The sequence below is a fragment of the Talpa europaea genome (genome assembly GCF_964194135.1).
Source record: "Talpa europaea genome assembly, chromosome: 1".
Taxonomy (NCBI): Eukaryota; Metazoa; Chordata; class Mammalia; order Eulipotyphla; family Talpidae; genus Talpa; species Talpa europaea.
In genome coordinates, this window is record NC_140073.1 from 4,204,674 (window position 1) to 4,217,242 (window position 12,569).

The following is a 12,569-nucleotide window of genomic DNA, read 5'->3' on the forward strand; positions in this document are numbered from 1 at the left end:
GCAGACCCAGCCTTCTGGGAGGGGCCAGACGGCGCCCAGCACAGGGGCTGTGAAATAGAATTTATTGTGGCTCTGATTCTGTACAGGTGAGATGCGCCTGGCCCGGTGGGCTGGGCTCACATGGTTTGTACAATAAATACATCTGTCCGGCCTGCTCTGCGCGGCCGCCAAGCGCCCACACTGGTGGTTCAGTCCAGTTTCCGGGTTCCCAGCTTCATGGGGCCCTTGGCGGCCTTCTTCTCTGCGCGTTTGGCCTCCATCTCCCGTCGACGCTCCTCCCGCTTCTTCCTGGCCTGCTCGGCCTTGGCCTGCCCTGGGAATGGGATAGTGAGGTGGGCTGAGAGCTGCAGGCCACCAGGGTCTTGGCTTCCCCGACAGCGCTTGCCCAGGGGTGGAGGCCTGAGACCACCAGCCCGCCCCACAGAAGCACTTACGACTCTCAGTCTCCAGGCCCTCCCAGTTGTCGTCACCCCAGGAGTCCCGCCTTGGCTGAAAAGGAATTGTGGGATAGAACAGGCCAACTGTAGCTGGGGTGTCCCCCCCCCAGATCTAACCCTTCCACAGAACCCTGCCAAGTACCTGTGTAGCAGGTTCCCGGCGCACAGATAGGGTAGCAAAGGGGTCACCCTTCTCACTGGGCTCCAGGCCGCCCCAGTTATACTCGCTGGCCAGCCGTGTGCCCTCTGGGGGTGGCTCCTGGGGACTTGGCTCCTGCCAGCCCTGATCCCATGAGCCCTCGGCTTCCCAGCTGCTCCAGTCAGACTCAGGGGATTTGTGATCTGGGTTGCTGGTCTGCAAAAGGGTTGGGAGGGTGAGGGAGTGCCAGGCCATAGCAGAGAGAGGCCAGATGTGAGACACACACACACACACAGACACCCTCCCCCTCGGCTCACCTGCCCAGCTCTGCTGGCTTGGCCCCCAGTACTCCAGTCCTCCTGCTGGGCCAGCACAGACTCAGCCTCTTGCTGCAGTGTGGGAAGAAGAGCCCCACCATGGAGACCCAAAGGAGGAGGAGGCCCCAGACCCTTCCTAGCCATGTGCCCCACCCTTTCTTTGGTCTCCCAATCCATTTGCTCCGGGGCCCTGTTGCCACCCCTAAGGTGCACGTGCTAAGCGCAGCCTGCCAGCACTCCACTGGGAGACCAGGGAGGAGATGGAGAGTCTGCACACCCCACCCCACCCCCACAGAGGCCAGAAGCTGCTGCCAGCCAGATGGAACTGGGGCCCAGGGCTCTGCCCCCCACCCGCCCTTCAAGGCAATACCTCTCCATTTTCATCCCACCCAACCCCCGCCCCAGCAGGGCCACCAGGGCTGGCTGGCACTGGGGCAGGTGCAGAGGGACACGGAACAGAGGAGAGGGAGGACGGCCAGTGGTGGCCCAACCACCACCCACTGGCCTCTCATTCCCCACCTGCGCAGAGGGGACCCTGGAGTTGACTTGGGGCTCAGCTGGCTGCTCCATGTCACCTTCCGACAGGGAGGACAGCCCTGACTCCAGCCTGAGCTCCCTGAATGGCAGCCCACGTCTCTGTCCCAGGGAGGTCCCCTTGGCCCCACTCACCTCCAAGCTGCCCCAGTCTTCGTCATCCCATCTGTCGGCAGCACTGCTGTCCTCTGCCGTGTCCTTGTCCTCCTCTTGTGCCTCCCAGTGGCTTGAGGTTGCAGGTGTGGCAGGGACAGGGGTGGGAGCGGGGGCAGGAAGTCCTGGGGAGCAGAGGATCACTGAGCTCCCACACACCAGACCCCAGGAAGATCTCAGAACTGGGAATATGATGCGGGGGGTGGGGGATGTAGGGTAGGTGGATATATAGGAAGAGGAAGCTCTTGAGGGAACTCGGTTTTACTCTGTCCCCTATAATCTGATCACCATGCTGGGGAAGCGGACAGTAGCAGCTCCTGGGTGCCAGAACCCCTAAGCCCTTCCAACCACTGAGGCAGCCAAGCTGGAACACTCACCCTCAGGCGTGGGTCTCTGAGGGACGCTGGCCTCAGCAGGGGCAGCCGAGGGGTGTGCACGGATCAGCTTGGAGGTGAGCGAGGACATCCCTGTCACGGCCCAGCCGGCCCAGCTGGCCGCGGCTCCTCCCACTCCAGGGCTGGAGGCTGCGTGGACATCCTTCTCTGGGCAGAGGCAGGAGAGGGAGCAGGTGTGGGGGCCTCGGCTTCCCACAGGGAGGGTAAAGGAGAGCAAGGACAGAAACGGGGACCTGTAACACCCCCCACATTCTCTAGGCCTGCCCTCGCCCATCTGTGAGGTGCAGGAATGGTGTCCATCCTGCTCTCTAGGGTTCTCCCACCTTTCAGCTGCTCCAATGAGGTGGAAGGGGGCGAACAGGTGACAGGCAAGGGTGTGGCAGAGGAAGAAGGAACGAAAGTGTGGGCCACTCACCCGCCTCAGCCAGCTGGGTGGGGTCTTCGGACACAGACTCCAGTTTGGAGAGGAAGCTTCGAATGGCCTTGAAGGCCTGTGGGGTAGCAGGGACAGAGCTGAGACTCCAGAGGTCCCACGAGCCCACTGGGTCTGCTAGGGCCCAGGGGTCACCCCAGCCCCTGAGGTGCCTCACCTGGTCTCGCACAGACTTCTCAGGGTCGACAGTCAGACCACAGAGCACGGGCAGGATCTTCTGGGCACAGTCGTTCATCGAGTAGAGGTTGTGGGTGGCAGCAAAGCCCAGGACACCCGCGACCCGGGATGGTGCAAATGGGTCCTTTGTGGCCCGGCTGAAGGCGGAGGTGAGGACCCTGTGCCTGGTCTGGGTGGGGCAGAGCGGAGGGCTTCTGAGTAGAGGGTCAGTCCTAGGGCCCAGAACCGCCAGGCCTGACTTCCCAGAGCAGAGGCCACCCACGGGGCCCCAAGTCTGAAAAATATGAGCTTGTCACTAATAACTTAAATGGGGAGGATGGACTTAAGTCTGGATCTCGGTTTCGCTGCCCAGGTGCTGGGCTCACGCTGCCCCAACCTGAGCTCTGGGCGTCCCTCCCACCTGCCCGCTGATCCGATTCAGTCACAGGCGTTAACTGGGCGCTGCAGGTGTCTACACTGACAGACTGGGGGAGGGGATGTCCACGGTCCTGGTACCAAGCAGAGCCACCTCCTCTGGCTGTGTGACCTGGCACAACTCACTTCACCCCTCAGACATGGGAACTGGGGGCCCCTGGGGCTGGGGCTCTGGGAGGGTGATGCCCATGCACAGGGAGGCCTGTCACACGGTGTAGTTGGGGATCCCGACACCCGCGCGGGGCACTCACGCTGGCACTGAGGTAGGAGCCTATTTTGCCCAGGCAGACGGTGGTGTTGCAACGGATGGGGCCCTGGTCGTCCCTGGCCTGCAGCCGCGCAAAGTGCTTCATCAGCTCCACGTTGAGGTTGGACTCGTTCAGCTTGGGGGCCAGGAGCAGCATGGACTGCAGGGTGGGAGAGTGGGGATTGTGGGGGGGGGGCAGGAAAGGGCCCCTGTGAAGAGCGGCCTCCTGGGAAGGCAAGGAGGCCACGGTGGCCTGGGCACTGAGAACAGCAAGCAAGAACCACACACACCTACCAAGATCTGGTCCTGGCCCCAACCCCAGAGACTGAGACATGGACCGGCCCCCACCATGGCAAAATCTGTCTGCACTCCTCTGCCTCCTCTCTCCTGGCCTACATGCTACCCAGAATGTCACAACACCCCTCCCCACACACACCCTGTCCCCCAACTGGCTAGGGTTGAAGACACCAGTGACTTCCACGTTGCTAAAGCCAGCAGTCAACTGCCCGCCCTACCAAACTGCTCTGCAGCTCTGACACCGCGTTCCCCCTCCCCCTTGAGACTTGCCTCTGGTCTTCTGGGTGCCTCCCCCACCCCCACATTCTGTCTCTTTGCTGAGATCTCACTGTTCAGACCAGGAACTCCTCGGGCGCGTCCAGCAGCCAATGTCTGCTCAATGAGGACTACGGGCCACACACCCACTGCTCACCCCTGCAGCTAAGCTGCAGCCACAGCCTGGACCCCCGCTGCTGTCTCATCACAGGCTGAAGCCAAGGCCTCTGAGGCCAGGAGTGGGCAACTTCCAAGCCTGGGAAAGGTAGGGTAACCCCTGTGGGTCTGGCCACGCCTACCTTAACCGTCTGCTCCCGGATGGCCGGGTTGGTGTCCAGGAAGCCATGCACGACGTGGGGAAAGATCTGGGTGTTGACTGTTGGCTCATCAAGGTATTGAATGAACTGCTCCATCTGTGGTCCAGGTGGGGGGCATGAGGATGCAGACAGCCTCCCATCCCCACCAGAACCATGGGGCTGCTCGAGGTTGGTTTTCTCCACCTGGTAGGCTCAGCTGACCAGGTGAGTCTCCTAGCCTCAGGCCGGCGTAGGAGGCGAGAAGCAGGAGTGTGCTAGGACGAGCCAGGATGGGAGCTGGAGGTTGTAGCCTCTGGTCTGGTTCAACAGTCCGGCTGTGCCACGCCCCCTCTTAGGGCTTCCCCCACCTCTTCTATCAGAGGTAGCACCCCATGCAGATGGCGGCTTGAGCAGGGCCAGTGCATCGGCAGCTGGAGATGCTGCTGGGAGCTTCCAGGTAGTGCTGCCTGGCTCACGAGGGCCCCACACTCAATCCCATCCGTCCCATCTGATGCTACCCGCTGCCTGGGCACACATTTCCCCCACTCTAGAGAGCTAGAGCAGCAGCCAGGAGGTGGAAGGGCCCGGGGCCTGCAGCCTGGGCACCCCAAAGCTGCCAAGGAGCCCTGCGACCATCTGACTTGCTGAGAACGTAGCCCAGTGGGCCCTCACCTGGGGGTGTGTCGAGGGAAGGCATTTCTGGGGTGCCCATGCAACCCAGCAGGGGCTCAAGCCAGCTGTCGGGGACAAGAGACGAGGCAGGGGTCTCCCCGGCGGCCAGGGCAGGTCTGGGCAGGGTAGAGGGACAGGGTCTGGCGGCAGCCCCCACCTGCTGAAGGAGGCGGATGCGCATAGCCCGGTCGGGGGACGAGAACATCTTGACCACCACGGGCACGACCTTCTGCTGATACTCCTCGGCGCTGAGGAACTTGCCCACCTGCGGAGGAGCCAGGAGGTGGCTCAGCTTCCCTCGCAGCGGGGGACAGCCTCATGGGGTGCATTTCACCTACTCGGGCCACTGGTTGGCTTCCAGGGTGGGGAGGAGATGCTGGGGGACCAGGTGGGGGAGGCAGGCGTTTCCTCAGCAGCCCCTCGGCCCATACTCCACCTCGGCTAGCCCTGCCTTTAACCTTTCTGGGTCAAGACCTCTTTAGAAGCTTCTGCCCCTTGGGGTCATATGCACACAGGATTCTGCCTACCGTTTCTGGGGGTTCCCAGCTATAAAAAGTTTGCTTGACGCCCTCCCGTCACCTCACGCCCAGTCCCTTCAGGATAAAGGGTTCTCCCAGGGTGGACAGAGCTGAGAATGGCAGGTGCCCATCTCAGGGTGGGCTGGGGTCTGAGGAAGGGGGAAGGATCGAGATCCTAGAAGCCAGGAGAGCTGAATGTCACATGGTCAGAAGGGAGGATGGGAAGCGGGGTGCTGAGCAGATCCTCCCAGGGGCCCCGAGAAGCAGTGTGCACAGGGCAGACCAGAGGGGCTGTCTTAGGAAAACGGAGGAAAAGCTGCAGGCGCAGAAGCAAGCAGTCCTTGGAGAAGACTTCTGAAGGCATGGGATTCCCCCTCCCCAGCAGTCCCCCAGCCTCCCTACAGCAGGTCAGTGGCCCTGGCTGCTGGAACCCCTCCAGGTCAGCAGGAAGCTCCTCCGTGTGTAGCTGGGGTCTGCTCTAAGCAGGCTGCCCTCAAGGCCTTCTCTTTCGCTGTCCACATCCACCTGGTCAGTCTGTGGGCCCCGCGGTACCTGAGGCTCCCGCCCTTCCAGATGGCCCCTCGCTGCAGCTCCCGACCCAGTCACCTTGAAGAGGGGTGTGAGGACAACAGCTCCCGCGTTGCCAAACTCAAAGGCGGTCAGCAGCTGGGGCAGCACCTTGTGCCGGCAGAAATCCTCTGGGAAGGAGTCCAGGCTCTTGCTCAGCTCTTGGAAGAACTTCTGCTTCTCAGCTGGCTCTTTGATCTGGGGGAGCGAGAAGAGGGCAGGGAAGAGGAAACCAGTCTGTTAAAGCCCCCCAGCCACAGGCCAAGCCTGGGGGTCACCCCAGCCTGAAGGAGAACCTAAGCCCATGGGCTCTGGCTTCAAGCCCCATCTCCCTCTTATAGGCCGTGTGAGCTTGGGCAAGGCCCTCGGTCTGCAGCACGCGATCATAACTACACCCAGAGTCCACCGGGGAAGGCACGACACCCGGGCTGGGGCCTCAACCAGTCAGTGACTGTCATTCCTGCCACTGCCACCAGACCTGCCGCGAGGAAATCAGCCACTGCAGGAGGAGCCCCTTTATCAGCATTGCCTCGACTCGACACAAGGTAAGTGGCCATTCAGCATCACCCTGTCACACAGGAGCTCTGAGGCTCCGGCAGGCGAAGGGGCCTACTCCCGGCCCTGGCTGAGTGGGGTGTCCCTACAACCCCACCTGGGTGGAGAGCTCGGTCACTAGGGGAGGGCACTAGGATTAGGTGCAGTTGCCCCCCAGACTTGGTCTCCCACTAAGCCCGAGCCGGCTCCTTTCGTCTTCCCGGCCTCCTGCTGAGGCTGGAGGACCCACAATTCGAATTTCCTGAGCAGGACTGCATGCCAGGAAGGATGACGTGCTCAACCTGACACAGGTTAAATAATCCTCCCTGCAGGGGCCTCCCTGGTGGCACAAGGGGTTAAGTCTCAGCACTATGAAGCTAATGGCAGCCACTGTAGCAAGAGTTCAATCCCTAGCCCTGGAGCTGACCCACATGGCACAGTAGACGTCTCCTGACTCACCTGCTGTGCCCCTCAGCAGTGTATTTCAGTCAATCTGCCTGTTCTGCTCCCCACTCTGTCTCTGGGGAATCCTCTCACCCTGCCCCCATATACCTCTGGCTTACATCCCAGTTTTTTTTTTTTTTTAAGATTTATGCATATAAGAACTGGGGTACAGGTCAGAGATGCAGGGCGTGAGAGGATTCACCAGAGACAGAGTGGGGAACAGAACAGGCAGACTGACTGAAATACACTACTGAGGGGAGCAGCAGGCAAGTCAGGAGAGGTCTGCCTCGCCATGTGGGTTGCTCCCTGGCTGGCCAGGGACCAAACTCGTGCTGGAGAAGGTGCAGATTGCCTCATAGTGCGGTGCTTAACCCCTTGCACCACTAGGAAGGCCACACCCCAGCTCTTGTATGCATAAATTACAAAAAAATCTCAGCTTCCCTGGTGGCACAAGGGGCTAAGCACAGTACTATGAAGCTATCCGCAGCTATGCAGCATGAGTTCGATCCCCAGCCAGGGAGCTACCCACATGGCATAGCAGACCTCTCCTGTCTCGCCTGCTGCTCCCTTCAGTGGTCTACTTTGGTTGATCTGCCTGTTCTGTTCCCCACTCTGTCTCTGGTGGATCCTCTCACCCCCTGCACTTCTGGCCTGTACCCTAGTTCTTGCATGCATGCATAAATAAATCTTTAAAAAAAAAAAAAAATCTCGGGCCTCCCTGGTGGTGCAGCGGTTGAGCACTGGGTTGCGAAGCTGCCCGCAGCCTCTGCAGCGCCAGTTCGATCCCCAGCTGGGCCACAGGAGGAGGGTCCCACATGGCGCGCAGACCTCTCCTGCCGCCCGCTGCTCCCCTCAGCAGTGTACCTAGGTCCTTCTGCCTGCTCTGCTCCCTACTCTGGCTCTGGTGAATTCTCTCACCCTCCTGCGCTGCTGACTGTACCCAGTGCTTGTATAAATAAACAAAAATAAATCTTAAAAATAAAATAATAAAAAATAAAAAATAAATCTCCTTGCAGCTTTACGAGGGAGGTATCAACAGAGAGGGCAGGGAGCTTGCCAAAGTCACAGAGCTAAGCAATGGGCAGGGCAGGGTCTGACCCAGCCATCCAGCAGCTCTGCGGTGCTGCACCCCGTGAAGAGGTGCTGTCTTCCCCCTTTTACAAATGAGGAGGCTGAGACTCAAAGTCCCCAGTCAAGAGCAGCCAGGCAGGGGTTATAACCTGGTCCTGCTCTTCCAAAGTATCTGTGTTCTCTGCCGTAGCCTCATGCTGCAGCTGCCTGGCCCAGGAGGAGCAGCCTCCGCGGGGGGTGAGGACCTGGTTGGCCCTAGAGCGGCTCAGTCCAGTGTGGGAGGCAGGCAGGCTTGATGCTCTGACAGCAGGTTTTCGGGGGACAAGGTCCAGAGAAAGGCTAAGCCACATCCAAGGTCACTCTTAGATAGCTGCAGCTGGGCTCTCTCCTGCCCAGTGTCGGGAAGGGGCCCCTGGGCACTAACCCCCCCACATCCTCCTGGGAACTGGCCAGAAACAGCCCATTTTCCACAGGGGGCAGGGGGCATTTTAAGACGAGCCCAGCAGAGCCGGCCAAGCGAGGAGAACTCGAAGCGACAGTCCCTGCTGCCCCACACTGCCCAGGAGGCAACAGGGCTCCGCATTTCCAGCAACTTCTCTTCAAGATGCCACATGGGTGGCATGGACCTGTGCCATCAAGGTCTGTGGAAGTGTCTGTCACCCTCCCAGACAAGGAGGTCCTCAGTCACGGCTCTTCGTGCCCCACCGGGGCCAGGTCAGAGCAGGTGTCCGGCACAGAGCCGCCCTCCTCAGTCCTACAATGACCCCGGGGCCCGCTGAGACTACTGTTACCCCACTTACAGCTACAGGAGCTGAAGTTCAGATAGCTTAAGCAGTGGCTCCCTCCTCACCATCTTTCCATATGCTTCTGCTGGAGCACCCTCCTGTCACCAGGCCCATGACCTCTACCTGCATGCGCTTCAGTCTCAGCTCAAACGTCACCCTTGGGAGAGTCCTTCCCTGATCACCCCAAACCCATGCCCTTCCTTCTCAACCCTAGCCCCATCCCTGCGAGTACTCACTTCCTCACCACATGTTTTCTACCCCTCTCTTCCCAAGGGACCCCAAAGGTGGGGGCCTGGTCCATTTACTCCCTGCTGGTTGCTTGAGCAGGGGTCTAGGTGCGACTCTCCCACCTCCCCACCCTCTGTCCATAATGCCACCTGGCCCTGGGCCCCACAATACCAAGGTTAGGGCCGGAACGGACATGCGGAGTTAGTGGATGCCAGGAGCTGCCCTCAGCACCCACAGTGCAGACCCCTGGGGCCCACTCCTGGAAAGCAGCCACGAGAACCAGGACTAAGCTCCAGCCCAGGGAAACCCAGTGTCTGAACCCAGATGAGCCCTGATTGCCGTCACGGGTTCAATTAAGAGGGAGCTCACAGGGGGCCTCCCTGGTTGTGCAAGGGGTTAAGTCTCAGCACTAAGAAGCTATCGCCAGCCACTGCAGCAAGAGTTTGATCCCCAGCCAAGGAGGTGACCCACATGGCGCAGCAAATCTCTCCTGTCTCCCTGCTGCTCCCCTCAGCCGTGTATTTCAGTGGATCCGCCTGTTCTGCTCCCCACTCTGTCTCTGGTGAATCCTCTCACCCTCCCACACCTCTGGCCTACATCCCAGCTCCTGTATGCATAAAGTAAATCTTAAAAAAAAAAAGGGGGAGCCCACAAAGCGGGCGGGCCAGGGCTGAGGGGTGGGTGGGCACTCACTTGAATCTCCTCCAGGAAGAGGTTGGTCTCCACAAAGCGGTTGCTCATGAAGCCACCAGGCGCGCGGCAGTTCTGCAGGAAGCGGGCTGGATTGGGACGCACCTTTGGGTTGGCACCGACCAGCTCGCAGTAATGGGGCACTAGTGACCTGGGGATCTGAGAGAGCAGGGTAAGCATCAGGGTAGGGCTGGCTGGCAGGCAAGGCAGGCAGAGGGAGAGGGACACTCACCTTTCCAGGGTTGCGCAGGGCGGCAGCCCGCGGCAGTGGCCCGTTGAAGACTTCCCAGATGAGGCAGCCCAGGCGCCACATGTCGGCGGACCTGAGACAGTGTCCCAGAGCTGTTCAGGGCCCGCCACCCTCGAGCACAGGCCGCCAGGCTTTCCTCACTGCCTGGCAGATCCTCCCCTCGGCCCCGAGAAGCAGGTTGCCATGCCCAGTTTGACAGAAAGGAACTGAGGCTCAGAGATGCCAGGTCATCCACCCCAAGGCCATCCACCCCAGGTCACACAAGTTCCAAGTGCAGAACTACCTAACCCCAAGCTGGGTTCATCCTGCCCCACTGCCTTGAGGATGCTGCGCCCTACCCCCGCCCCCCCAGCCAGGCAGCAGAGAACTGCCAGGTGGTTCAGGGGTCTCGTTCAGGGGTCCCAATCCAGCCCGCTTCCTGCCCTCGAGCCAGAAGAGGGCAGGTTGGGGCAGGCCGCCCCCAGTCACCCACCACTTCTCTTTGATGGCTCTGCCACTGTTATCAGCCAACTCTGGGGGGTCGTACTGCTCAAGCTCGGGGACACCCTTGCTGGGGAGGCTGCTGCCATTGCCCTGGGCCGAGTACATGTAGTCCAGCCCGCCAAGCTTCCACTCTCCAGCTCGGTCCACGAACACAGCGGCCATGCAGACATTGTTGTGGATGAGGCTGCAGTCATTGACCAGGAAGCTGAGGGCTTTCTGGGGGCAGAAGAAGCCATCACACCCCAGTACCTGCAGACCCCCCACCCCGATCTCATCACCACTGCCCCCCTTACCACAATCTGGTGTAGCCCCCAGGAGAGTTCCAGCTCTTTCAGGCCACCAGCCTCTGCTCGAGCCTTGAGGTACACTCCCAGTGGGGTGACGGCCTCAGTCACCACATGCAGGCATTTGTCTGTCTGGAGAAAGGGACGGGGGATATCGGGGCAGTTGGGGGAGAGGAAGGGAAGGTGAGAGACACAAGGGGGAAAGAGAGGTGGAGGTGGGGAGTTCAAGTCCCAGGGTGCTGAGGCAAAACAGGTGGACTCTGAGGGGCAGGGAGACAGGAAGGGGTGACTGGAAAAAGTGAGGGGCAGACCCGGGGCAGCCTGGGTAGCAGGTACCTCCAGCCCATCGATGTAGGCCAGAATGTTGGGGTGCCGGAGAGTTTTGAGGCGCTTGAAGGCAGCTTTGGCCACCTGGGTCTGCTCTTCGGAGCCGGGCTTCACGTCGTGCACGAAGATGGACACCGGGCTGCCTGTGGCCTGGGCGAGAGCAGGGGGTGGGCCGGGAACGGGGCGGCCACTCCGGCGGGCCTGGGTCTCCCGGGCCCCGAGCGCCCCCAGGGCGGTGAAGGGCTGGAGGGAGGGGCCGGCGGCCGGGTCTCGGCCCGGTCAGCCCTCAGGGACCGTCCCCGGCCCACGTGACCCCGGCTCCGTCCGCCAGTCCGTCCCTCGGTCCTTCCGCCCGCCACGTCGGCACTGCCCGGCCCCCTCCCCCGGCCCGGCGCCCCGAGGCTCCGCGGCCACGTCAGACCGGGCGCGACGCGGCGGGACCGGCGGCGCTGACTAGGCGAGGCCGAGGTCGGCCGCGGCCTGCGGAACGGGGCGGCGCTCACCTTCTTGCGGCCGCGGTGCAGGGCCCAGGGCCCCGGCGGGCCGCCCTCGGGGGGCTCCGAGCTAAGCTCGAACGGGAAGTCCCGGACCGGGTCCCGGGCGAAGAACCACATCCTGCCCGCCGCCGCCGCGGGCTCGGGCGCCTCCGCTCCGGGTCCTCCGGCCGCCCGAGCCGGGGCGGGGCGGGGCTCCGGCTGGGGGCGGGGCTCCGGCTGGGGGCGGGGCTCCGGCTGGGGGCGGGGCCGGAGCACGGCGGCCCCGCCCAGCACCCGCCCTCCGGGACCCTGAAGTTACCGGCTGTGCCGCTCGACAGGTCACCCCACTCTCCAAGCATCTACGTTCTCATATCTAAAATGTGGGTGGAAGGGGCCTCCCTGGTGGCGCAAGGGGTTAAGCACCGCGCTATGAAGCAGTCCGCAGCCTCTGCAGCACAAGTTTGATTCCCGGCCACCCAGGGAGCTACCCCCATGGCGCAGCAGACCTCTCCTGTCTCCCTGCTGCTCCCCTCAGCAGTGTACTTCGGTCGATCTGCCTGTCTTTGTTCCCCACTCTGTCTCTGGTGGGTCCTCTCACCGCACAACCCCGCCCCCCGCATCTCTGGCCTGTACCCCAGCTCTTGTATGCATATATAAATAAAAAATCTTTTTAAAATAAGAAAAAAGAACAAGAGGGTGGTGCAGAAACAGCCCCTGCTGTCCTGGGCCCAGCAGGCCTGGTTTTCAGGCCCACAGGGGCAGCCGATTCCCACCTAAGGTTAGGCCTGAGCAGTACTTGGGCCCTGGTGAGGAAGAAGGTGCAGGCTGGGCAGGCCTCTGGGCAAAGTGGGGTGAGATCTGTGTGACCTGGGCAAGTTACTCTCTTTCTACCTCAGCTTTCTCATCTCTCAAATGGGTAGAACAACTGTATCTACTGCCACTTCTGAGGTGTGGCAGGCTGAATGACATCTTCTCAAATATGTCTATCTTCTAATCTCTGGAACCTGTGGACAGGTGACCTTGCATGACACGAGGGACCTTGTTGATGTGATTAAGTTAAGCACCTGGGCTGGGGAGAGTACCCTGGACATCCGGGTGGGCCTGATATAGTCACAGTGTTCCTGATAAGACAGAGTAGGGAGATCA

At 61.3% G+C, this 12,569-nt stretch overlaps 1 protein-coding gene across 17 annotated transcripts; it reads right to left on the reverse strand.

Annotated features, from left to right (window-relative positions):
• Window positions 1-128: 128 nt before the first annotated feature.
• Window positions 129-11,561, reverse strand: SCYL1 (SCY1 like pseudokinase 1; the record flags this gene model as incomplete). Of its 17 annotated transcripts, none has more annotated exons than XM_084244714.1 (18): window positions 129-313; window positions 435-489; window positions 580-792; window positions 894-965; window positions 1,563-1,705; window positions 1,958-2,122; window positions 2,391-2,466; window positions 2,566-2,754; window positions 3,251-3,406; window positions 4,098-4,211; window positions 4,924-5,031; window positions 5,891-6,049; window positions 9,607-9,762; window positions 9,836-9,926; window positions 10,326-10,552; window positions 10,633-10,752; window positions 10,957-11,097; window positions 11,451-11,561. In XM_084244714.1, 18 exons carry the CDS (start codon window positions 11,559-11,561, stop codon window positions 189-191), a joined length of 2,421 nt encoding a protein of 806 aa, XP_084100840.1. In that variant the 3' UTR covers window positions 129-188. The 17 variants fall into 17 exon arrangements, with proteins under 17 accessions (XP_084100840.1, XP_084100843.1, XP_084100846.1 ...); XM_084244717.1 differs by having other exon boundaries at window positions 1,563-1,653; window positions 1,954-2,122; XM_084244720.1 differs by having other exon boundaries at window positions 9,607-9,678; window positions 10,630-10,752.
• Window positions 11,562-12,569: the final 1,008 nt, after the last annotated feature.